This window comes from Lissotriton helveticus, chromosome 2_2, assembly GCF_964261635.1.
Source record: "Lissotriton helveticus chromosome 2_2, aLisHel1.1, whole genome shotgun sequence".
NCBI lineage: Eukaryota > Metazoa > Chordata > Amphibia > Caudata > Salamandridae > Lissotriton > Lissotriton helveticus.
Window position 1 is genome coordinate 167,546,710 of NC_136060.1, and position 27,063 is coordinate 167,573,772.

The 27,063-nt window shown below is 44.8% G+C and overlaps 1 protein-coding gene across 6 annotated transcripts in view; it reads left to right on the forward strand.

Moving 5' to 3' along the window:
• Positions 1–27,063, forward strand: part of ATP8A1 (ATPase phospholipid transporting 8A1) — a 1,103,292-nt gene that overhangs the window by 219,082 nt on the left and 857,147 nt on the right. For all 6 annotated transcript variants that reach the window (XM_078678248.1, XM_078678246.1, XM_078678250.1 and 3 more), the window contains exon 6: positions 14,053–14,093. In XM_078678248.1, the coding sequence (XP_078534374.1) occupies positions 14,053–14,093 (41 nt within the window). The remainder of the gene's footprint in view (positions 1–14,052; positions 14,094–27,063) is intronic.

The window sequence follows — 27,063 nt, forward strand, 5'->3', positions numbered from 1 at the left end:
GTGGTGTCCCTCCCCATTACAAACCCATGTTGTTGTGGGTTGACAATTTTGGGCATGAGTGGAGCCAAACGGGTTGACAAAATTTTTGCAAACACTTTGGCGTCAGTGTTAATAAGAGAAATGGGTCTATATGATCCACATTCCTCAGTGGGTTTACCTTTTTTTTAGAAAAAAATATATTTTAGCCATATTCCAAGAATTAGGATCTTTCTCAGTTACCCCGATGGATTGGATAACTTGAAGTAATAAAGGAGATAGGTCCTCAATACAAATTTTATATACCTCTACTGGAATAGTAACTTCCCCCGCTGCTTTTCCTAAAGGTAGAGAAAGAATAGCATATCTAACCTCTAACAAAGTAATATTTTCCGGCAATTTCTCTAATTCCAGGATGTTTCGATTGTTTTTAATATTCTCATCTAAATAGTCCTGTATTATAGCTGTACTGGGATAAGTCTCCGGGGTATATAAGATATGGTAAAAATCCACAAATTGTTCTAATATCTCCAGTGGTTGATCATATAAGATGTTATCGGGGCCTCGAATATTTTTAATCACGGTATTGGCTCTGTCATCCGCAACTTTATAAGCCAAGATTTTCCCAATCTTATCTCCGCTCTCGTATTGAGCTATTTTAAATTTGTGTAATTTAGCACTACTTTATTCCAAAAGTATTGTTTTTAGAGTTGATTTTAGCTGTCCCAATTTCAACCCCAATTCAACCGTATCAGGAGAGTTTAAACACAAAGCGTCAGCCAACAATAATTCTTGTAATATAATGTTAGAGGTCAACAAATTATTCGCTTTACGTCGTTCAGAATTTTGTCTAAAAACAAATTCTTGGGTAAAACCCCCTGATACTGGACTTGCAAGAGTCCCAGACCGTTCTACAAGAAGTAGAATTAAGATTAAATCTGATAAATTGTGTAAGATGGATTTTAAGTTGCGATGTAAACTTAGGATCTGATAGTAAGTATCGGGGAAAGGAAAATAGCCTAGGGCCCGGGTGGGTTTGTTGGGTGGAAAATACAAGCAAGATGGGATTATGGTCTGAGGTGACGCGGGGGCATACCTCCATAGTGCTAGTTTTCAGTACATTGTCAGTGGCTAGGGCCATATCAATACGAGAACACATTTTATGAGGCGCAGAATAGTATGTAAAGCCAGCAATGTTAGGAAAAATACTGCGCCAAATGTCCCTGATATTATGAATACAGCCAATTTCTGAAATAGAGACCCGTGTTTTACGCATGCGTTGAAAAGCCCCTTGTCTTGTGGTATCCCGTTGGTAATCCATAATGCAATTAAAATCTCCCATTACGAAAAGTTCCCCCTCCCAACCCAAAAGCTCTACATTTAAATGATCAAAAACAGTAGACTCATCGGAATTTGGTCCGTATACCACACAAAATACATATTTACATTTTTCGATGCTTAATTGCATAATAGCCCATCTTCCGTCCTTATCATAGGCAGTTTTGAGAATTTCTGCTCTGAGTCGTCTGTCTTTAAGAATCGCAACTCCTCTAATTGAAACGCCCAAAGCAGAACAAATTATGACATCATAACCTAGTTGGCCTAGTAGCTTCTTATCTTTATGTGCAATGTGGGTTTCAAACAAAAAGACAAAGTGTGGATCAGTCTTAACTCCTCCGATACTAAACGTCTTTTATTCCTGCTATTTAACCCTGCAACATTCCAGGCCAGACATCTTAGCTTATACATTCAGAAAAAAAAGTAGTTTAAACGGTTATAATCCTTCTGCTAAAAAAAAAATGAATATATCTTCCTTTTGTCATTTCCAGCAAATCTCCCTCTCAGGTTGTTTTTTTCCAAATGTTTTTACCCCACACGCCACACCACCCTTTGGAGAACTTAGAACACCCACCCCCCACCCCCATTCCCCCTCCCTCCAAGGGGGGGGGCACCCCTCTAACCTCTGCTGCCGCTGGATAGGCAGCCGCGAGGAAAGGTAGCTGTGAGCCCTACCACCCTACTGACGGAAAAAATAAGCACTAATCTTTAGCAGAAGAAAGAAAAGGATGGTTCTAGGATGGTTCTAACCCCCGAATCTACACATCTGATTTTTCTCTCCCCTATTAAGAAGACGGATTAAGCAAACTTTAAAAAGTGCTGTCTCCGCTTCTTTTTCATCGGTGAAAAAATATGTGTGACCGCTCTTAATATCCTTGAGGCGGGCAGGTTCTTGCAGGAACTCTTGCCCTCCCTTAGACTTAAATGGGTCGATACGTTTACGCAATTTCCACCGTCTATCCATGGTGGATTTGCTGAGCTCAGAGCGAACAACTCCTTTTGATTGGATCCACTTTCTTAAAGGGCTCTTTTCAATAAATATCTTTCTAGCTGTAGAGGGATTGATTATTGCTGGTGTATTGGCAATAACAGGAACTTTCCCTCTTTTATTTTTAAATTTAGGCTTAGGCTTAGATTTAGCCTTATTCCTTCTGCCCGTCAAAAATTTGGCTGTGTCTGAGATGGAATTAGCAAATTCCTCATCAACATCCTCCTCATAATCTTCGTTAGGACCCTCTTCGCCATTCTCTACTACTCCTTCCCCAACCAACATAGAGGCTGTACATACATCGTCAGCAACCATCCTTAAGGGGTCGGTAAGTTCTAGAACTGCAGAGTTTAAAAGCTCTGAGTGAGTTGGCCCCAAAGCCAGCCCTGGCCCTGGCCCCCCGTCGGCAGCAGTATTATCGTTGTTATCATTTGACCTCTCGTTTCCTTAATTAGTTATGAAATCCACAATATTACCGTGATTAAACACTAAAGATCCTGGTGGCTTGATAGAGATAGCAATTGTGTTGCTCGCTGGAGCTGCTACTGTGTCAATTATGCTGGTTTCTTTTATGAGACCCTTGTTGGTGGGAGTAACCGGGATTAACAGAGTTGTAGGTCGGAGCACCAGCTTACCCGTAGACAGTGAGTCGGAAGAATCGGAAGGAACAACGGGCGTGCTGGCAGCCACGATGGAATCACTTGTGGCCGCGGTCAAAATGGCAGAAACCGTTGAAACCGTTGAAACCGCTGAAACTGCTACAGGAGCAGGGGGCGAAATCGCCATCGACCCCAATACATTCTTGTTCTTGTTGGCGCGGGTAGCCCTTGACACACTTTTCGAAGCCATCCCTCGGAGCTCCAGCTCCAGCGCGCCTGTGCTAGAGGGCAGAGAAACCAAAGATCGCTGTCGTCGCAGCCCAGACCAGCCGAGCACCGAATGCTAATATTCTTCCACTGATTAAAAAGGCTAACACGAAACAGACGGACTCTGCCAACTACAGGCCAACCTCCCTTCTTCCGGCCCTCTCCAAAGTATTAGAGAAGCAAGTAAAGAAGGGCCTCCAAAAACACATTGAAGATGGGAAGCTCCTTCATGACTCCAAATACGGTTTTAGGGCTAACTACAGTACGTAGTCCGCTCTGCTGGAAGTGACTGAATTTCTCAAGGGTAAGCTGGACCAGGGAGGCAAGGCTGTTATGATACTGCTCAATCTGTTGACGGCCTTCGATACGGTCCCACATGAGAGGCTCCTGGAGAGACTTGCTAACATTGGCCTTGGGGGTACCGCCTCAACATAGATGTCATCCTTCTTGGCAAATAGATCTCAGGACATCTGGCTTATTCAATTTCAAGTATCGCCACCTTTGTTAAAGAGACAATTTGTTTTCCCTAGAAGCCCCTTTCTCATCCCCAGTTCCGGCCATGAATGTAGGTGTCCCTCAGGGCTCCATTCTCAGCCCTACCCTTTTTAATATATATGTATCCCCCTTGCATTTCTGGTAGAGGAGGAGTGCGCCAAAATTGTTTCCTATGCTCACTGTCAGCTGTTTTTTACATGTGAAAAGGGAACCAACTTTGACAGGGCAATGATTAAGTATTGCCTCACAAATGTTTTTAACTGGCTTAAGCGTCCCACAGGCTTGCAGAAAGAGCCTAACTTTTAACACCTGGACAGGCAGGGGACGTGGCTATCAGGGGGCGCGTCCGCGATGTTCCTGGGTGTGCAGGGACTCCTGGGAAACAGAGTCCCTGCCGTGCACCACCCCTGAGGCTGCTGCCGTGCTCCCACTCTCTCCTCAAGGTCCACAGGGAAAGCCTGCCACCTCCGCCCTTGATCCTCCGTGCGGCAAGCTGCAGCGTCCACAAAAGTCCAAAGGAAAGGGCAAGATCTGCAACCCAGCGTCCCGGTGTAGCAAGAAGGTAAGCGTCCCACAGGCTCGCAGAAAGAGCCTAACTTTTAACACCTGGACAGGCAGGAGGCGTGGCTATCAGGGGGCGCGTCCGCGATGTTCCTGGGTGTGTAGGGACTCCTGGGAAACAGAGTCCCTGCCGCGCACCACCCCTGAGGCTGCTGCCGTGCTCCCACTCTCTCCTCAAGGTCCACAGGGAAAGCCTGCCACCTCTGCCCTTGATCCTCCGTGCGAAGCAGCACCCGCAAAGCGGGTGCGGCAAGCTGCAGCGTCCACAAAAGTCCAAAGGAAAGGGCAAGATCTGCAACCCAGCGTCCCGGTGTAGCAAGAAGGTAAGCGTCCCCTGGCTTACGATCAATCAGCTAAGTGCAATCGTGACAAACCAGAAGTTGTTTTCTTTGGTAATCCACAAACTCCTGACTGGAGCTCTTGGTGGCCAAAAGATCTGCCGCTCGCGGAAAAGGAGAAAGTCAAAAACTTAGGAATTGTCATAGACAAGATACTCTTCATGTGCTTTCAAATCCAAAATGTAACTGGCGCTTGCTTAGGCATACTCCGGATGATAACAAAATTCATGCCACTATTACCGCTTGAAAGCAGAAAGATCGTGGTTCAGGCTCTGGTGACATCCAAGTTTGACTATGTCAACAGCTTGTACCTCGGTCTTCCCAAAACTCTTATCCAGCGCCTACAAGTGGTACAAAACGCCGCGGTCAGAGCCATCCTGAGACCCAAACCCAGATCTAGTATGACCCCTGTTCTTAAGTCTCTACACTGGCTCGGCATAAAAGAATGGATCGACTTCAAAGCGATGACCATCTTCTTTAAAACTTTCCACGGCTTAGGAGCTAGCTACCCAAATAAGCGTGTTAATCGCTACACAACATCTAGACCCCTATGCCAATGCCAACCTGGTCATCATGCCTAAAACTGGAGGCAGAGCCCTCTGCTTTCTAGGCTCAAAATTGAGGAATAGACTTCCTGAGTCTCTGAGACTAACCACAGGCCTACTCTTTTTCAGGAAGAACTTAAAAACCTGGCTTTTTAATAAATGATGGGTCTTTTACGCACGTTTTCCTTCCGCTGTCACGCGCCACGACACTCTAGTCTGAGTAGCTGTGCGCTTTATTAAATACACTATTTCATTTAATTTCATTAGGTCCCTGACAGTGCAAAGGAACACCCGTCCAAACACTAAGGGCCTTATTTATAAGGCCTTGCTTCACTTTTATGCCGCCAGTGCGTCACTTTTTGTGACGCACCGGCAGCGTAAAAAATGTGCCATGCTGCGCCCTATTTACAAAGTGACACATCTAGGCAGATGCGTCACTTTGTAAACCCCTGCACCACATTATACCTGCGCCAGGTATAACGTATGCAGTGGGTGTTCCCGCGCAAAAAGCCTCGTAGAAGTGGCGCATTGAAATCTATAAGAACTCATTGCGCCACTTCTAGGACGCCATTGCGTCAATATCTTACACCTGCCTCACAGCAGGCGTAAGACTGATGGAAAGGTCACATTGCTGGAGTTGCTTCTATTTTCAGACACACCCAAGGAATGCATCACTTTTGCGCCTACAGATACGTCAGAAATACTGACGTATCTGCAACTCTTTGCAACATGATGCATCATACAGTAAATATGACGCATCCTTGTTTTCACACAGCGATGCCTCTCTTCTCATAAATACGGCCCCAAATGTGTTTACATCTAATATTCAGGGATAGTTATGTGTGTTTTCAATATTGTAACACAGCAGCAGCTCACCAATATTACTGTAAATAGAGGAGCCAAGCTCGCGACCGAGATGGCCGCTCTGTAACTCGGCTCCGCCAGCCTTCCTGCCCAACACACAAATCCTGTCGAATATCCTGCCTCGAGACGACACACCCTGGAAGGAAAAGGAAGGGTAAACAACGCTGGTACTCACCGTCTGGCCCGTGGGCCCATACGTGCTGTGGATCCGCTGCTGGGCTCTTGCTTGCTCCGGTGCCTTCGTGGTATAGAGACCGGGGACTTGCCTGTGTGGGTCAGCCGGTGCTGCGGTGTCGGCGGCGGGCCCTGGTGCGGGGGCGGAGCCGGCTGTGAGGGCCATTGTGCGAATAGACCGGTGGATCCTGGCCGGGCCGGTCCTGTGGCCGGTGGACCCCTTGTTGGAGCACGGAGCACCGTGGAGGTGGGAGGTCTGTGCAGGATGACCCCCTTTTGATGCCTTGTCTGGCCATCTTGAAGCCCTGCGCCCGGAGTCGGCGGGAGGCGCCTTCGGGTGCTCGAACAGCGGGCCCCCGAATTTGATGGCGCTTTTTCTGCACCAAGATTGCCATTAGCGTGTCCCGGTGACCCCTGGCGGTGTCCCTGCGTGAGAGCCCGTCCCGGGCGTCGTGGAGTGTGGTGACGCAGCTGACCCCACAAGATGGCGGCTGACGCCCAGGAATACGGATTTAATCGGGGCTGCGGATCTGTGTCGCTGACGTGTGCGGGGGCCTGGTCATATGAACGTGAGCCCACGATCGGCGTTGTCTTGGCTGCCCTGCAGTCTTTGCGTGCGGCCTTGGCCCCCGGTGCCCCTGTGGGGGTTGGACGGTCCGCCGCCATCTTTGAAGGACCGTTCTCCATGGTCGCCCCTCGACTTTGTGATGGCGTTGCTTTGTCCCCCTTGGTCACTACAAGGAGTGCTTCCGCTGTGCGTGGACAGGATTGTCGCCACGCGGCCCCGACTCTCCTGGCAGCTGTGAATGTGGAGTGCGAGGGCATGGGCTCCATGTCAGGCTCGTATGCTGCTCGAGGGTTCAAGGAACGTCATGGAGTGCTGATCCGATCTGCTATGGGGAGGCCCTGCTGTTGTGCTGCAGGGGGGACTCCACTTTCCTGTACTGCGAGGCGAGACTCCTACATCTTGCTGCTCATCGTGTTACTGTCTTACTTGACCACTGCGCGCTGCTGTATCTAGCGCTGCATTGCTGCTGCTGACTTTAACTATTTTAAAAAAAAACTATCTACTTTATAGCGCGAGCGCGCTGTTGCTTTCGGCGCTATTCCACCTTAGCGCTTTACTATTATTCCTCCCCTCTTACCTGCACCTTAAATCGTGTCCCCATTCCGCACTTAGCGGGAAATTGACCATCTCAGGGAACTCAGGGCTCCAGGAGACATCGCGCTGTGGTGTTGGCAGCCGCCATCTTGGGTGAGTGAGGGAACCAGGGAGTGCCGAATTGCTGGCGCCATCTTGGTTGGGGGGTCTAGTGTTCGCACTACAGGACTGTAGTGACTGGAAGGGCATAAAAAGCAGAACTTTCCATCGTGTGGTCAGACTTACTTGACCACTGCGCGCTGCTGTATCTAGCGCTGCATTGCTGCTGCTGATTTGAACTATTTTAAAAAAAAACTATCTACTTTATAGCTCGAGCGCGCTCTTGCTTTCGGCGCTATTCCACCTTAGCGCTTTACTATTATTCCTCCCCTCTTACCTGCACCTTAAATCGTGTCCCCATTCCGCACTTAGCGGGAAATTGACCATCTCAGGGAACTCAGGGCTCCCGGAGACATCGCGCTGTGGTGTTGGCAGCCGCCATCTTGGGTGAGTGAGGGAAGCAGGGAGTGCCGAATTGCTGGTGCCATCTTGGTTGGGGGGTCTAGTGTTCGCACTACAGGACTGTAGTGTCTACGGCTATAAATGACAGCCGTCCCACAAGCGCGCAGCGTAGGCGCGCAGCGGGAGCGCCGGCGGAGCGCCGGAGGTGCGCCAGAGGTAAGCCCGTTTGCGCCCGTTCGCGCACCGGACGCGCCGGTGGCTGAACATACTACCTCTGGGAACTCAAGTGCTCCCCCCCATTCATACTCTCGCGACGAACTTCTAAGTTTTAACCCTGGTCCTGTTAGTAATCAAAAGGACAACTCCTCCAGCAAGCACCCAGCTGCGGTGTCCTGTGGGTTGTTGAATGTGCGCTCACTCGTCAAACACTGTGATGAGATCGCGTTACTTATAGAGTCTTTCCATCTTGACGTACTCTTTATGACAGAGACGTGGATAACACCGACTAGCTCGGTGGAATTGGGGTCAGCGTGTCCCCCGGGCTTTAAAATAATGCATATTCCTAGAGTGGGAGGTAGAGGAGGTGGAATTGGTATAATCTTTAGACAGTCTCTACACCTCATTCAGCATAACGTCAAGGCTATCGCTGGGTGCGAAACACTGGCCTTCTCCATCAAGGACCCGGGAGGTGTGCTACTTAAAGGGCTACTATGCTACAGACCCCCGGCTTGCCCGCTATCGGCCGTTCCTGAGCTCATTGATTTGGTATACAACCTCTCCCACTCCCACACAAAGATGATGGTGTTGGGGGATTTCAATCTGTGCTCAGAAGGACCAACCAAGGTGGCCTATGAAGAACTGGTACAAGCGTGTCTCAACATTGAGCTAGAACAACTAGTACTCTCCAAAACTCACGCAAAGGGTCATATTCTCGATCTACTCTTTGCTGATGCCGGTAGTACTTCAATTCTTGACGTCCTGCCACAGTGTTGGACGGACCATGCTCTTGTCCAGTTCTCCCTCTCGTGTACTAGCACCTCCCTGAAGAAAGGGAGTGCGGCGGGCACTAGAACGGGGAGACTGTGGTCCAGACTTCTCAGACAAGCCACTCTGCCTTCTTTGTTGCCGGACGGCTTTGCACTGGGAGTGAACGTGGATGAGAGCTATGAGACTTTCTGTCAGAACATCTCTACTTCTCTGGATTCTTTGGCCCCGGTGCGGAAAATTAAAGACAGGACCAACCTTGCCATGCCATGGTACTCGGAAGAACTCCGGCAGCTCAAGCTACAATGCAAACAGGCTGAGCGAACCTGGAGGAAACAGTACCTGGAATCACACAGAGTCCTCTTCAGACAAGCACTGGCATTCTATAAGACCCAGATCAAGTTGGCCAAAGCCAGATTTCTAGAAGAATCTTTGCTGGCAGCTGTTAATAAATCCCAGGCCCTATGTAAGATCGTAAAGGACTTGGCCCATCCTGGTTGTACCAAAAACGCCATCCCGGCTTCACAAGCTCTCTGCGACCTGTTAGCACAAGCCTTTGAGGATAAGATCACCAACATCTTAAATAACCTCCCCCCTTAACTGGCAGTACTATATACGACTCCATCGTGCCAGAAAATGGGAAGGAGTGCAGCAAAGCAGGTGAGCTAAGCAATTTCCCGCTACCATCTTTTGCGGACTTCTGCTCCATGGCCGATGGGGTGTCCTCTGGCTCACCTTTTGACCCTCTGCCACCCAGATTCTGGAAACTCTGTCGTGAAGAGCTGTTTCCTCCATTGTTCTCCATCTGCTGTCAGTCTCTCACCTCGGCACGGGTGCCAGACTGCTGGAAACTGGCGGTGGTCTCTCCATTGCTCAAAAAGGAAAACCTGGACCCTACATGCCCAGCTAACTTCAGGCCCATCTCCCTCCTGCCATTCCCTATCAAGATCCTAGAGAAACTGGCCACAAAACACCTATCCAACTTTCTTGAGAAGAACGATTGTTTGGATGTGGCTCAGTTTGGGTTTCGACCGGCACATGGGACAGAGTCAGCTTTGGTGACTGTTCTTGATGACCTTCGGACGCAGGCCGACATGGGTCAGGCAGCCTTTCTAGTGCTGCTTGACATGTCGGCCGCGTTCGACACGGTCAACCATGCTACTTTGATCAGGAGACTGACAGAGGCGGGGGTATCAGGCTTAGCCCTTGAATGGTTGGTGTCATATCTCGAGCAAAGACACCAGGTAGTTGCACTACCGCCCTACCAATCCAACATCAAGAGGGTGGGACAGGGAGTACCCCAGGGCTCGGCCATCAGCCCTATCCTTTTTAACCTGTACCTCCGTCCCCTGATTACACTGATCAAGTCGTTTGGCATAACAGTTACCAATTACGCTGACGACACCCAACTTATCTTCTCGTTTGAGGGTAAGGGCGGGGCGTCACAGGAGGTTTTCCATCAATGTATGAGGGCCACGGCAGAATGGTTAGGGAAAAACTCCCTCCAATTCAATAGCTCGAAAACCGAGGTATTACACTGCTCCTCGGACCGGATCCCCAGCTCCCTACCACAGGGTTTTTGGCCTCCCGATTTCCTAGGCACTAGTCTGCCTGCGGACTCGGTTCGGAATCTAGGGGTCATGTTCAGTTCCGATCTACAATTGGACACCTCAGTAAATAAAACGGTGGCTACGTGTATGGCTTTACTTGGATCCTTGAGAAAGATCCTACCCCTGCTTCCGGCGCAGGCAAGACCAGAAGTAGTGCGGAGCATAATCCTCAGTCGCCTTGACTACTGCAACGCACTGCTACTGGGGGCTCCAACTACCGTGCTAGGAAAACTCCAGCGGATTCAGAATTGTGCCGCTAAACTGGCACTCTTGCGACGTCGCTCGGACTCCTCCACCAAGGCACTCAGGGACCTTCACTGGCTCCCAATTTCTCAACGGGTGAACTTCAAGGCTCTGTGTATTGTTTTTAGAGCTTTACACAGTCAAGGCCCGGCCCCTCTGCAGGATCTTTTCTCATGGTATATCCTCTCAAGAACACTCCGATCAGCATTGGCTCACTTGGTTGTGGTACCCAAGTTTCGGAGGACCCGGATGGGTGGACGCTCCTTTAGGATCGCCGCAGCACGGCTGTGGAATTCTCTACCGCTGGGTCTCAGGGGCCTGGAGGTTTTCTCCATCTTTAAAAAAGAGTTAAAGACCCACCTGTTCCCCAGAACAATGTAAACAGATCAGAAGTTGGTAAAATCTCGCTCTGTGTCATAACAGTCTAAGCGCCAGGATGCCCGGTGGGTGACGGTGACGGTGACAGTGATAGCGCTTTATAAGAATGTCTATACATACATACTGTCGAGGGTCCTGGACTCCCGTGACTGGTCCTTGTTTTATTGCTGTCTGCCGGAACCCTTTGATCTGCGCCCTAGTCCTGGTCTGTTTCGACCGTGGAGCAGCTTCACTTTAAAATGCTTGCCTTTCCTTGCTATATCGCATATGGTGGTGAAGACGAAGACAGGCCAGGGATGAGCCGATGCTGCACCCGGAGGACTACCGGTTAAAGGCTTGCTATGCTGATGGCCCCCGCTTGTGATACTGTGGACGGTTTCCTTTACAAGTTTATAATACCTAAGGTTGTGTCGATCTCGTCTGGACGTTGCATATTCGTATGGGTGGGCGGGAGGCTGAGGCTCACCGACTTGCCTTATGTTCTCCTCCCCCCCCCCCTTTTTTGGGTTCTTTCCCCCCTCTTTTTTGCCTTCCTATTCCTTTCTCTTTTCTTGACTTCTCTATATTTCGGGTTCTGATTTAGGGCGACAGGCACGCTGCTGGGGGGGTCGGCCGTAGCCTTCTGCAGGGGTGCAGGGTGGGGTGGGGCTTTTTTCTCTTTTTCCTTTTCCTTTAGTTCTATGGCTCTTTTGTATCCCTTTATCGGAGCGCCGCGTCTGTGCTTGTCTCCCGTGGTATGATTGCGGGTGGTAACTGGGGATGTGTTGTTCTCCCTTCTACTGCATTGCCACATTGCTATTGCGACTCGCGTGTCCACCTCGCTGGCTGTACCCTCACTCTTTTTGCGTGCTCTGTTGCTGTGGGGCGCGTGCCGCAGCGCGGCGTTCTCCCCCTTTCTGATTTATTTTATTTTTCCCCCTTTTCCCCCTTTATTCTCTTCTTTTCTTATTATTTGGGTTAGTATGGGTTAGTATGGCGGATGATTTTATTTCTTGCTGCTGTTCTGGTTCCTCCGTTCACTCTCAGTATGTGCCTGGTTGGTGGGGTGACTAAAGGCGGGCCAAGGTGACCATTGATTTGTTATATGGCGTATATATCCTAATTGATGTACACTGTTGCTGATGATAGTTTTCTCCGCTGCCTTTCTGTTTTGCTGTCTGATTTGTGGCCCGCTATGGGAATTCGGATGACCATACACTGCAATTAATCCTGCTATACTTCCTAATATAAAATTAACCTTCTTTGCTCCTGCTTTCGGTTGTCGTATATGGCCGTTCTCATATTGACTGCTTACCTACATAATGTAATGTACATCCCGGCACACTTCCCTTCGGATACATTGGCTTATTGTATTGTGTCGTGGCCTACCTGAGCGGTTGTTGGCCCGTATTTGTATATCCTTAACTGTACAATAAAGGTTTAAAAAAATATATATATATATTACTGTAAATAATCTCCGTGATGTCCTCCCATTTCTTATACGTTAGGCCTAATTTTGATATAAAAGAAACTTTTTTAACGTATTTTGCATGAAACATTAACACATTTTCTCTAAAATGGTTGTACTAGACTCTCACATATCAGGTACATAAAAAATAAATTAAAGGAAAACAGTATTTAAAACAATCTGTTTAAGAAATATTTAATGTCATTGGGGCAAAACGCCGGAGAACGGAGCTGATCTGTCAGGGGCCCCCTGAAAGGCTGGGGCCCTGGGCCAGAGCCCACTTTGCCCATGCATTAAAACGTCTGAGTCCCGCACTCGGCCACTCTCCGCCGCGCTGCGTGCAAAACAGCAGGTCACGGAGGACCTGTACACACTAGTGGCTGTTACTCATGTCTCCCCAGCAATGCCGCTGGCACCCCAGCCGCTGTATCAGCCCTACTTTCACTGTAGGCAGGCAGCCATCTAGGGATTCAAGTTCTTTCCGGTCATTCTTGCCCAGCTGCTTTACCATGCTTGTCCCGCTGTGCTGGTGTCTGTGCCATTACAGGGGCCCAAGATGGCGGACCGCTCAACCATTCAACAGCCCGACTGCTGTGCCATCCACTTTGTGTCGCTGTAATCTCGCAGTAGGTAAAACAGTCTCACTCAAGCGCTCTTATTATTGCGCTGCCCTGAATTGTTTGTTCGGTGCCCCCCACCAGTCTGTCACCTCTTCCAGTTCCTCCTCACTCCCCGCTGCCAGCCAGCGTCCACTCATATTGTGGCTCGATGCTCTTCGGGGTCTTCTCCGCTTTGCTCCCCTGGTTTAGGCCGTTTCAGACCGCCGGTATTACAGAGCCGCTGCTCCTCACATTGCTCGCCGCAGCCCGCCGTCCGGTCCGCCCTTCTTTCACGACAGCCTCGGGTGTTGGTGTTGGGTTCTTTTCATAAATGCTCAGGAACTATACATAACGGCGTGGGTGAAGCTCCCAACCTACCTTGCTAGCTAGCCACCATGTTCTTCCCTGTTGCCATGTTCCTCCCCTTTGACATGAGCTTCGCCCATGGTGTCCAGGAGCCTGGTGAGATTGCAGTGGTGAGTGGTTACCCGCTACTCCGGCTACTCCTCAAGGTGTAGGACGAGAGAAGGGCATGGAATCTGGCTGTGGGGCGACAACCATCCATTTTGGTTACCCTGGGGGCCGATAAGCGGGCGTTCCAGTGGTTTGGCGCAGCGGGCATGCTCTTCCTTTCCCAGTGATTCCTCCCACTTGATTCTAGGCCCTCACAGAGGGGTGGGAAGAATTCCTCCGGAGGTATTGAACAACACTTACCGGCTGCTGCCTGATAGGCTAATAACATAAACGTGCCATTTGGCGTGCTGACGTCATTGATTGTGGTGGGAGAAATCCCTTGTCAACAACGTGTTTTGATTAGGTGTGCTGGCGAGATTGCTACATTTGGAAAACAGGCAAATAGATGGACTGTCTTGCAAGAGATGTAGAGCAAAACTGACATTGAATATAATTAACTTTTCTGCTGTAACATGCATTTCATTTAGATTTAGGTGTGCACCACTAAACTTTACTTTGTTTTTAGAGTCCTATGAGTTACGGCAATGTCTACAAACAATTTTAATTAAGTTATTTTTATTTCCTACTAGTACTGAGGAACGGTGCTTGGGAGATTGTCCACTGGGAAAAGGTTAGTTTTTTCACCTTAAACCTGCACCAAATATGTATCTGTTGCACGTGGACTGCCATAGCATAGAACGTTGTTTACAATGCATGTTTTTACTCTGCAGGTCAGTCTTGATAAGTCAAATGCTACCAACTTGCACTAATCAATATATTATACTCGCTTTTCCTTTCTGTACAATGAATGCAGGTGTTTGTGGAAGTGTGTTTTTGCAATTCGGAATCTAATATTTACATAAACTACATTTTAATACAATTACAAGAAATCTAGTTTAAGTTGCAAGTGCTGATTATTATTTTAAAATAGCTGTTGTTTAAATATGATTAAATGGAACATATGGCCATATAAACCAGCCTTAAGGTTGGAAGTACTTTGCAAAGTATCGCAAATATTTTGTAAAATGCTAATATGCAGATATTTGAAAATGTACCTGTTGGGCACAAGAATACCTTTGCAGTTTGAATTCCTGGGCAAAGGGACTCCAAAATAATTGGCAAGGATAGATCTGTCGCTAATTGATTTCTTTTTCAATGTGTGTTCGCTATAGAGAAAGCATTCCCTAGTGCATCAGTTAGCATCAAAGTGACATCTGTAGTTAAACTGCTCTAATTCCAATATCTCTTAGTTTTGCGTGTTACATTTATCTGATACAAATACTAGAAATGTCCCTAAGGATAAACGTAATACTCATGACTCTTAGTAATATCACTTTTATTGGTTTCCACGTAGGTCATTGGGGCACATGCATCATTGGTTTTTGCATTCGCAAACGGTGCGAATCGGAAAAATCGGCCGTTTGCGAATGCAAAAACCATTTTTGGGATGCATCAAACTTTTGTGCACAATTGGCATTTTTTAGCATTTCTAAAAAATGCGAATGCATTTAAGGAATCGCATTTGTGCGATTCCTTAAATGCAATGCATCATTTTTTTAAAAATAGCGATTTTGGAAATTGGAAGTGCAAATTAACACGAGGTTGACCCTCGTGTTAATTTGCAAAAATGTTGAAAAAAGCAAAAAAATGCATTTTTTAAACTTGCATGTTACAGACACACATGTCCACTTAAAAATACATTTCAGGGGTGCAGGGGGGGGTCCTTTGGACCACCCCCCTGCACCCATGGAATGCATGAACAAATTGCGAATTTTGAAATGCCTTCCCATTGAATCAATGGGAATTGCGAAAATGCAGTTAGGAATTCGCTATTTATTTGGAATTCGGTAAAAATTGCGATTTTTACCGAATCCCAAAAAAATAGCCAAAAAAATGATGCATACCATTTTGCAATTCTTAATTTGCGATTCGGTAATTTTCGCAAATTAAGAATCGCAAAATCGTACATTGATGCATGTGCCCCATTATTCTGAAAGTAGTGTAATCCTCATGTGTCTAGAAACAATGTTTCTGGATGAATCAGGAATTACAAGTCATTTGGAAATACTGAATTACTACTCTTTCACCGCCAGAGAGTTCACCAGTTACATCTGGTGAAATTGGTTGGTAAGAAATGTCTGAATAATGTACAGTTACCAAATAATGGATAATTATGCTGGAAAACTGGTTCAGTAACACTGATTCCTGTAGTGATTTCCCATGTATAAAGGCAAAATTACAGTCCCACCTTCAAAAGGTAAGCTATTTTCCACAAAAAGCCATCACATCAGGAGAGTACTCATGAGAAAATGGAACATGTTGCCACATGAATCAGACTTCAGTGGTATTTTTGAGAAAATTCCTTTGTTTGCATGTCAACGCTTTAAAAATATCAAGGAAATAGTCATAACACCAAGAAACAATTTAACAATGGACCATTAGAAAAACAGACAACAGAAGACCTCAGCATATCTATACTATAACTGCGAATATTGTAAAATTACAAAGTAAAAGGTGATTTAGTATTGAGCCGCGCCCATATAGTAGCAGAACATTCAAAATTGGGAATCAGGCCGCAAGTTACACAATGGATTGTCTCTATTTAATGACCGAGGGGCTTCATATATTTTCGCAAAACTGATTGCAAAGTAAAGACTATATTAACTGAACATAAAAGTCATAGATTCACAAATAATATGAGATTCAGTGTAGATGTAAATGTTTAATAAAGAAAGCCATAAAATCAACCAATTAAAATGTTTGGTGTTGGTTGTGGGGAGACCGAACCCAGAATGGGATCCAAAAAAAGATTCTGCTGCAAAAGGGGATGTATTGGATGGAAAAGCTGGACCGGCTACAAGGGAAATGTGGGAAAACATTGAAATGTCATCTTTCCTGTAGGATGGCATTGAATGTTGCTTATTCAGAATTACAAGTTGTTTCTAAAACATAGTGAGCTGAATTGCTCAATAGTATAGTGATGATCAACCTAGGGGACATACTCTAGTTTAAGTTTAAGCCCGATTAAGTTCAGAAATATTGTCATAGTGAGTGATAGCCTTCATAAACAAACGCTGCAGTTTGCTTTACATACTGCATGATAGTAGGTGTCATTTCACATTGTCTCTTTTAAATATGCATCCCCATTATTCATCAGTAAAATCTCTGCAATGGGGAGGGTGCTTTGATTCGTTAATAGCTCTGTTGACAAATATTTAATGAGTTATTATCTCTAAATGGTTAGCATTTATCGCCTTAAATCTTATGAAAGTGTCAGCAGTACACTATAAATATCCTATGCGAGATGGCAGGACCTTCTAAGATAATAAAAGTTGTTCATTATGTTCCATTTGAATCATAGTGTTCCTCCAATATAATGGGTGTTAACCACATCGCTGCGGCGGCTATTCCGCCGCAGCACTAAGGGGGCGGGGGGGCCGCGCGGCGGGCCCATGCTGGTGACGGAACCGCTCTGTCACCAGCCGCGGTTGAGCTGTGCTCATGACAGGGCGGTTCCGTCATGGCCCCGCCCGCTTAATAGAACGCGCCGCGCAGGCGCGTCGGGCGGGCCATGACGGAACCGCTCCGTCATCAGCACAGCGCCACCGCGGCTGATGACGGAGCGGTTCCGTCATCAGCACGGAAAGGGTTAATCACCACCAATAAAAATGGGCTGTGGGTGACATAGCCTTTATGACTAATGCCACGCAGTGTTTTTAACATGGTGCATAAGTAGTATGCCCCTCACCATGGCCATGAATGGAGGTCCTCAGGAAACAAAAGGAATAGACAAGAAGGTATTTTATAATCTTAGTTTGTTTACACTTAAATATTTTATAGGCATCTGGGGTAACAACCATACCGCTCATGTTTGTATTTGCTTGTTTCTGGAAAGATTAATCAGTTACACAATATATCAAATCATCATTGAAGTTGAATCCCCTGGGTCTGAAATATATTGGGGTTGATGAAAAAGATTGTTGCAACATATAAAGCAACACATGAATGTACAAAGGGATCAGTATATGAATAAAATGGAATACTACAATGTTGGAATAATAAAATTGTTCACTTTTAATGGAGTTGGAGCATAATTTATATTCGTTGGGACCAACTGACTTTATCAAATGTATACAAAGCTATAAATCTGAGAAAAAGTATTTGTAGGCCTATGAGTTACACACTGGTGGCAGTTGGGACATGCTTCATGATTTGTATTCAGTGAGAATACATTTAAAAAAAAATCTCCATCTAAATGTTGTTGTCTGTCTTAGTATATTGGAATATTTTGCTTAATTTGGAGTAGGACATCTGTTGCTTTTCTTGGATAGTTGGCAAAGAATCACTCAGTAGAGGATATGCTAGATCAGGGGGTTTTTGTAAGTCTAATAGAGCTGTATTCATGCCAGATTTTCAGGATAACCACTGACCTTGCAAATGAGTACCATTTAGATTACCTGTATGCCCTTTTACCTCATCACGGACCTTAAATATAAGGCTGGGGTCCTGGCATTCTGGATATATGTTTTACACCTCTGCTCTAGATGTTTTGGAAGCCAATGCACAGCATGGAACTAATCGCTTTTAGGCCTGTTTCTGACACTGGAGCGAGCATGACAATGTGTCTGTTGCTGCTTTCCATACTTTTCGCATCCTTCTCTGAATCAGCAGTGGTATATTCTAACACATGTTGTAGCTAAGTCAGGAAATATCTTGGGGATGTGTCTTCTGCGGCTTTGCCACTGAAACCTGTGGTATGGATGTAATTAACCTATCACCATAGCCAGATAGCTGTATTTTTATTTGTTTTATTTTGTATTTTTGGGTTTTGGGTTTTGAACACTTTTTGTCTCATCTACCCCATTATAAAGGCTGGCTGTCATAACTAATGATTAAACCAAAAATTGCCTGAAGTTAGCTAGAACCTTTATGGTCCAAATTTCAAGTCTGCCCATCAACACAATGCACTTGGCTCCTACGAGCTCTAATTTGATTAACTTAAAAAGCTTGTTTTAACAAACTGTTGAGACCTCCCTGCTTGCCCCGCCCTGTCCTTAAACTGCTCAACCATTAATCCACTTTAAAAACCTCATTCTCCGCTCCAAGGTTTTCTACATTCATCCGGATGTGGGACACATTCAAGGACATATAACTAACAGCCAAATTGACCAGAAGTGAGCGGCTGGGAAGTGCAGGTGATAAAACAATGGAAATACAACATATAACTGTTGCAGATGTACTTGGAGACTTCAGAAGCAGTTAAAATATGGTTCGCAACTATCGATTATTAGATGCATGCTTACTCAAAACTTGCTGTTTGGTCATCTGCCTTACAAGCCTCACCAGCTCCACTGAGCCTCCATCTTTCTTCCCCTTACCTTAGGTAATATGGAATTATCAGTACCAGATTCCACAGCAAACCGCCTCAACTGCCATTGTACCCAATCAAAACACTTGTTTGAGCAAAAGAGTTACTTTATAGTCTTCTCTTAATCCACATTTGGAAAACAAGAGTGTGACAGAAGATTGGAAAACCTGGGCAAATATGGCCCATTATCCTTTAGGAAGCCATTGAGTTTGGAGAAAGGAGAAAAAGGAAAGATGCAAATCGGAGTCAAGGTGTGAAGGGCATAATTGTCCTTGATACCTGACCCCCAAACTAGTACTGATGCAAAGAGGAAGGTTTAATCCACTGATATTCTTTTATATACCAACTCTACACTTGTTAGAATGATCATCTTCCTGCAAAAAACTGATAAAGCATTGGAAAATATTTAGAGTGTGAGACTGGCCGGGTCATTGAGCTCAATTCTTGTTCATACTTGAAATTCTGCCAGTAAGGGTGTTGCTTTAGGTTTATGTCCTAGGATGACCTTATCTGGATACATGCAACTCTAAACGGGAATTAAATACACCTTGTGAAACTCTCCTATTGGATAAGTAGTATTCCATTCATGACGTTTAACATCCTGATCCAACCCAGTATTGCTTCACGACTTAGAAGTGTCCGCAGTCTTTTGTTTATATCTGACTGGACCTGTTCATTTGTTGCATTTTCATATACATTTCTCCTGGAGAACAATTAAAATCTAATGTACAATTGCAGCTTAACCATGTGTTCCAGCACATCTTAGTCATGTTGCTATTATAAAGACCAAATGTGTTAAGTATCAAGGTGGAACCATTACATTAAAGCAAACCTAGTTGGTTGAACTGAAAGGAATACCTACCATTCAAATATAAGGCATACAAATATTGCTTTAAAGAAGTGGATTACCCCAAATCACAAAATGAATGGGATCATTAACATATAGGTGCCTTGAATGCATGTTAGTGCATACATGTGGGTATGAGATGAACAGCAGGTACGTGCTCTCCTCACGTTGATCATTTTAATAGCTTAAATGCCATAATTCATAAGCATGCATGAGTGCCTCTGATGGTAGAGAGACAGCGGTGCTCACTAAAGAAACAGTGCAGTTGAAAAAGACTATTGCCCTAGATATCTGGGTAATGTTTATGTATAGTAACCAATGTCTGACTGACCTTTTTTGAGTGCCTTCCATTAGGGCAAACCAAAAATAATTTTATACTACAGTATTACTGGAAGTGGAAAGAATAGTTATTTGTGTCGAAACAGAGCTGAATGGGGTTTAGTTTGATCAAAGATCCACAGTGAAAAGTATCCATACATTATTGCATTTGTACAATGCTGATGATAGTACCTTGCACTCTAGCAGCAGACTGAAAGAACTGATACAAAGCTTTTTGCTACTAATCCAATCTTTATTTTCTACAATCCCAGTCATATGTCTACTTTTCATTCAGCCATCACTCATACAAATATATACATTCATGTTTTGTTGCCATCTACGAATTTAATTCTATCTTTAAAAGACATCAGAAATGGTTTTTAAAGAAAGTCTTTGATTATTAGACTGTCATTTGCTTGTACTGAAACAGGAACGCAAATCAGCTATTTAATTGGCCCGTAGACAATACAAACATTACTTCAGCACACTTCCTGCTAAAGTGTACTTTTTTCCTTCATCATTTCTTATTTTAATCTTGTTCCCCCTTTATCTTTCTCAACCTAGAGGAACATTGAAAGTTACTACTGAATAAGTTGCCTTTCTAATCACCATGAATTATTTTTATGCCCAGAATCTGTTGTTTAATGTAATTTTTCATTTCATCTGCTGGTATAGACATAAAAGCAGTTGGTAGGTGAGTTTTAACATATTCATTGGATGTGTAGTTTTTTTTTATTTCAGAGGATTTCCTCACTTGAGATTTTAAAAAGGCCAAATGTAGTCCTTAAATTTGTTGTAGATTAGATACTCAAATCGGCTTTTTAAAGATTTTAATATTGAGTTTTTCATTTGGCCTTTCTGAAACCATGTTAAATCTTCCAAAATGTACAGGCTTGGCTTGGTTGACATCCTTAAACAAGTTAATTCAGATAATTAAGATTAGGACACAAATTCCAGACATCTTCCCCGCTGCTTCTCCAGCTCCCAGTTTCAAACACAAACATTCTTCCTTGGAACAGCTGTTGCCCAATACATTCTATAGAATAAGAGGACTTCTCAGTGTTCTAGTTATAGTCCCAGATACCATAAAACTCCCTTCTTTACAAATACAAAGCCAACTCCTAACCTCTAAGAACATTATAATGTAACATGTGGAGTACTGTAACAAACAGCTCATAACAGTCATGAAGAGGTGTAAAAAACATATATAGTGAACAAGAACAAAATTATATGTGCTACATAGGGAAACACATTAGTATTTACAAAGAACCTAGAGCCCAATCATCTTAATCTGAAGGTGTATACGCAAAGAAACTAAAGTCCCTTCATCTGAAGATGTTATACAACCCCTCATCACGCCTTACTGTAAGCACTACACACTTACCTGCCTTTACAACACAGCCATCTTCCCTTTTTATCACTTCCCTTGCCATCATTCCTATCACACAATGTCTCCCTTCTTTCATTACATCTTACAACAACCATACAAATTCCAAACACGAACATCTCGCTCCTTGACTGCATTTTTAAACACTTTGACCACTCTTATGGGATTTTAAAACTTCACTTTCTCAACAATTCCAGGTTTTCTGATTCACACAAACTCATACATTTGTCATCCCTCTTCTATCATCAAATCATTTCTTTTTCTTTCTTTCATTCATTTTCTACATGTCTCTCGCATGGCAATTCTCACTTTCACCACCCTTCCTTTCACATTTTGCATTCACCCACCCAGGAGACATCGAACTGTTCGGCTTCCTCCCCTTGAATAACTCAGATGGAGTTTTACCCATTACTGAGTGTGGAGTTAACCAATACATTTCAGCTCTTCTGCACACCTCACCTTTCCACTCCATCCCACAACTTTTAGAAATCTGGATGGTTTCTTTCCACACCCTTTTGAAACGCTCAATCTTACCATTGTCTTGTGGATGATATAAAGCACATTTCTTCTGCATAATGCCATTGTCTATCAAAAAATCCTCCATCTCTTTGGAGACCAAATGTACTCCATTATCTCTCAGTAAAACATCCAGTATTTCCTCCTTCCCTATGATATCCTACAGAAATGACACAGCATGCTTGTTTCAATCCCATGGGTAAAGACTACCTCTGGCTATCTATGGCATCCTCGAAAACATATCAAACAGAACCAACACATATGATTTTCCACTTTTTCAATGTATAGCACCCAATATATCCAAGGCCACCTCTTCTCATGGACCACTAGGTAAATTCTTAACCACCATGGGTTGAATCAGAGGTTTCAATACATTTTCACTCAATATACATTGCATGTAGCCCCTTAGAAATCTTTCAACTTCTGCATCCATTCCCAGGCACCAATACACCATCCTCATTCTTTCCTTAGTCTTGGAAATAACTAGCTGTCCCTTGTGAGTTATATTCAAAAATTCACCTCCCAGAGCAGCAGGAGGAACCAATCTTATTCCTCTAAAAAGTAACCCCAGCTTTTCAGAAAAATCGTCCTTCATATCCCAACATTTTCCACACTCAAAAGTGCCATTATCCTGTTTTATCCAGCCACACTTCAAGAGTTTAAATGCTTCTTGTATCACATCTCTGCTTCAATCTCTTTTCTCCACCTGCTTTCAGAAATCCCACCTTCATCTACCTCACAAACACAAGAATCTTCTACTTTCTCACTCTTTTCCACCAACGTAATCACCATCATGAAATACTGTAAGCAGCTGGCTCTCTATATAGTGTACTAAAATGAAGGACACTGTGCATAGAGTCCAGTGGGTCCCCAATTGGGTTACTGAGGCAAACCTAGATAATAGTAACGCTCTATTTTGCGGTAATGTGGGCGAGCAGTTAGGTTAAGCTTTTGTTGTACTCACAGACGCAATAAAAGAGACACACACTCACAAAATAAACCAGAGACCAATTTAGAAAAATAGCACTTACTTTTATATACATTATAAACTCAAGACTTCATTTAACAGTAAGTACAGTTTTCAATAGAAATATTCACAGATAAATAAAACGTTCAAACCTGTGCGCTTTAGACACAATCCAATCCTATGGAGGAAAAGTCAAAGATGCATATAAGGTAGGTACAGTCGGTTTCAGGGGTTCACCTTCTGGGATCGGAAAAGTAGTAGTGGGCCACGGTTCAAATTCTACCAGCAGTTTTTCGTGAACTGCCTAGGTTCTACCGGGAGCAAAGTGCTGGTGAGACTGGTAGCTGGTGCTACAGAGAAGGGTGGCCACCTGAAAAGAGGCTGCACCTGCGGGCAAGTCAGAGGGCTCCTAAATGGGGGCTCAGGATGCAAGGGGTGTTGGAGCACGGGTACACAGCTGGTTCATCGGGACTTGGGTTGTGGGGCTCCGGAGCAGAGTGGTTTGGTCGTCTGGGCTGGGTGCGCAAAAATGCATCTCACAGTCAGGGACAGTTGGAAGAGGAGAAATCAAGGCAGCTGGGCCGTTCTCGAAGTGGGGCTCAGTGATGCTGACGTCCCTTGACGGCTGCTTGGTCCTGGTGCATTGAGAATCTGTACTGGACTCTTGCTGTTTGTGTTTAGTGCAGGGCGTCTGGTAACCCAGTAGTTGGTATTGCATGACTCCTGTTGGTCCTGGTGTCTTCACACCTGGTGTGGAGACAGATGTGACCTTCCAGAGCATGAGTACCTTCTCCTGCTCGTCTGCGGCATCAGTCAGGCTGGGAAGCTGCAAGGCAGTGGACCAAACTCTGCTTGTCTGTGCCTGCAGACTGTAGAGGAGTAGCTCCTCTACGCCAAGGGAGATATTTGGTGAAGTGCTGGCAGACTACCCAAGGTTTTTGTAGTTCTCCATCTCCCAGGATGAGTTGCTCTGTCGCGATTGCTGACAGGGGACTGAGGACATCAGGGTTTCGCACCAAAGTCAAAAGTTCTGCTGCAGTTCTTGCCAGGCAGTGACTCTTCTTTGTCCTTCTTCTGTTGATCTGTCAAATCTGAGTTCTTGGATTCAGGGGTGCCACCTAAGTACTTAATGCAAGGGTCTTTATGGGGAGTAACAGGTTGTAGCCAATGGGCGACCTACCTTAGGGTGTCTAACCCTCTATAGGACCACTTCTTGTGGGTAGTGGGCATAACCCTGACCCTAGAATGCTAATTCCAGCCAAAATAACATGGAGGAATCTGAAAAGTGATGTCCACATTAGCTTTGTTCCAGACCACTGAGTGTGAAGGCTCTCCATCAGGAGTTTAGAAACAGGACTATGGTGGCTGGCTGGCGAGATCAGTCAGTCAACACTTTTGTAGTCAGTGGGTTTTCAGGAGGCACCTCTAAGGTTCCCTTTACGTGCATTTATTAATAATTCCAGTACTGGTATCAGTGTAGGTTTATTAAGATGAGGTATTTGGTACCAAACACCTTGAAGTACAGTGAAGCCATATTGTAGCTGTGGAACTCGTAATGATAAGTGTCTAGCCCGTGTACTCGTCATGGCTTCCCTGCACACTTTTAATATATATGGTGAGCTTAGATATCACAGGGACACATCAACTCAGGCAGATGTGCCCACACATGGGTATAGTGCACTCTGCCTGCGGGCTGCCAGGCCCCTGCCATAGAGGTGACTTGCCTATACCGTATACAGTTTTTTGCTGGCATGGCACACAGGGATGTATGCCATGTCGACTCTTTGGTTTTCTCTGCGCTAAGACATGCAGGCTGCAAGGGCAGTTTTCATGAGCTTGGTGAGGGGCCCCTTCGGGTGGCACAATTCATACTGCTGCCCTTAGCAACCCACTTTAGGTCCAATGCCCTAGGTAGCAGTGGTACCACTTACAAGGGACTCGCAAGGGCTCCTAAAAGGGTGCCAGTTGAGGAACAATCGTACAGTTTAGGGAAAGAGCAATGGTGCTGGGGACCTGGTTAGCAGGAAGGCAGCACACTTTCAGTCAAAGCTGCACCAGATACCAGGCAAAAAGTAGCACTTTCCTACAAATACCAATCTGGACAAAGATTCCACCACTAGGTTATTTGCCCCAGGACTATATTATACCACAAACCTATACTCTTACAGTGCTATGATCTATTTGGTGATTCTGCTAGAGACTGCATCTATGCCTTAATTTCCCTCTACGATTTGTGATCCATTTTGACTTTAAATTTACATTGCCAAAGAAACGTTCTCTTCTTCACAGCTCAATAAATGGCTAATGCCTCCCTCTCAATCACAGAATAGCGCATCTTTATCCCTCTTAAGCTATATGCGGCAACATAATTGTCCTTTCACATTCTCCTTCACCTTGCACTTACACTACCCCCAACACTTGGAGGCTTGCATCAGTTATCAAGGTTGATTTTACAGCTGGGTTGAAACTTCTTATATTAGGGGCCTTGGCCAGTTCCAATTTTATCAAATTAAACTTTTGTTCACATACTTGGTCCCACAAAAATTCCGTACCTTTCTTCAGCAGTCTCCTCATTCTTTCACTCTTCATTGCAAATTTAGGCACAGGCTTGTAGTATTGCTCTGCCATTCCCAAAACTTCAAAAGTTCCTCCTTGTTCGTGGGCGAGGACAACCCCTTGATCGCATCAACCAGACTGATATTAGGCTTCATGCCATCTGCTGAACTTCACGTCCCAAATGTTCAATATGATAGTCTGAATTTTCACTGTTTATTGTCAAATTAACTTCCCACAACCTCCTGAGAACCTCCCTTACTCGTCTATCATGCTGTTCCATATCACAGCCTAAAAATCAACACATCATCTTGCTAAACCTTGATACCCTGTAAGGCCTTCAAAACTCCTTCCAACACTTTCTGAAGGACTGAGGCTGCAGACACTAATCCAAACGGTTGTTCTTATACTTAAAAGCCCCAAAAGGTGTGACTAAAGCAGTACGTTCCTTGGACTCCTCATCTATTACACTCTGGTGATAAGCTGACTTGAAGTCAATAGAAGAAGACCCCTTAGCACCACCCAACGATGCCAACATATCCGCAATCTTGGGAATGGGATACTTATCCACCACCACACATCTATTCAACACTCTCAGCTCCACAGGCACCGCTAGTTCTTCATTACTCTTCCTCTCTGCCACTACAGGAGCCAACCACTCCGTCCTCTCAGCCTCTTCTATGACACCTTTATTTCTCAATGTATTCAATTCAGCTTGCATGTCTGCTCTCATGGAAAACAGCACTTTGTGTACCTTACTACATACCATATGTGCACACTTCTTTATTTTGATTCTGTGTATGTACCTTTTCAAATATCCAAGCTCTTTCCTAAACACAGAAGGAACCTATTTAATCATTTCCTATCCAAAATACTCACAGGCATCATCACCAAAAGTATGAGTATTCTGACTTAAATCCTTCAAGATTATAGGGGGATCACTATTAGGATCCAACATCAGTCAGAGAACTTTCTAGTGAAACTAACTCAAAATACTACCTCCTGTTGATGAAACATACACTTTACCAGAAATATACCTCCCTTTATATTCAATCAAACCCTCAAAATGCCCTTCCAGTTTTATAGGTACCCCCCATCTGCGTATGGCTTGTTGTCCGGTTTCTGCGTTTTTTTTTCTTTTAGATTGTTCATTAAAGAAAATGTTGGATACCAAGGTACTTTTCGCACCCAAAACAAATAACATCTTTGTGCTCTCCCCTTCTAATAAGATCTCATTAGCAGGACTTTTCCTTTTCCCATTTTAATTCTGTAGTACTATATGTCCACATTCAATTTCACTGTCAACCCCTCTTGCCGTAAACCCACTTCTTTGACTTTTTCCTTTCCTTCTTACTCTTGCATTCACTTTGAAAATAACCTTTCTTCCCTCAGTTTCTACACTGAGCTTTTTAAAACAGGACATTCTTTGTGAAAAGTCAAATGGATCTTGCTTCCACATCTGAAGCATTACTTTTGAACATTCACTTTCTTCTCCTGTGATCTGTAGTTTTGTTCTACCACACTAATTTCTTGCACCAAGCCCTTTATTACCTCCATGCATTTCATAGAATTTTACATTTTCTTAGCTGTTATCGAAACGTCATCCAGTGTAGGGTCCTTCTTCTGCCACAACTCATCTCTGTTG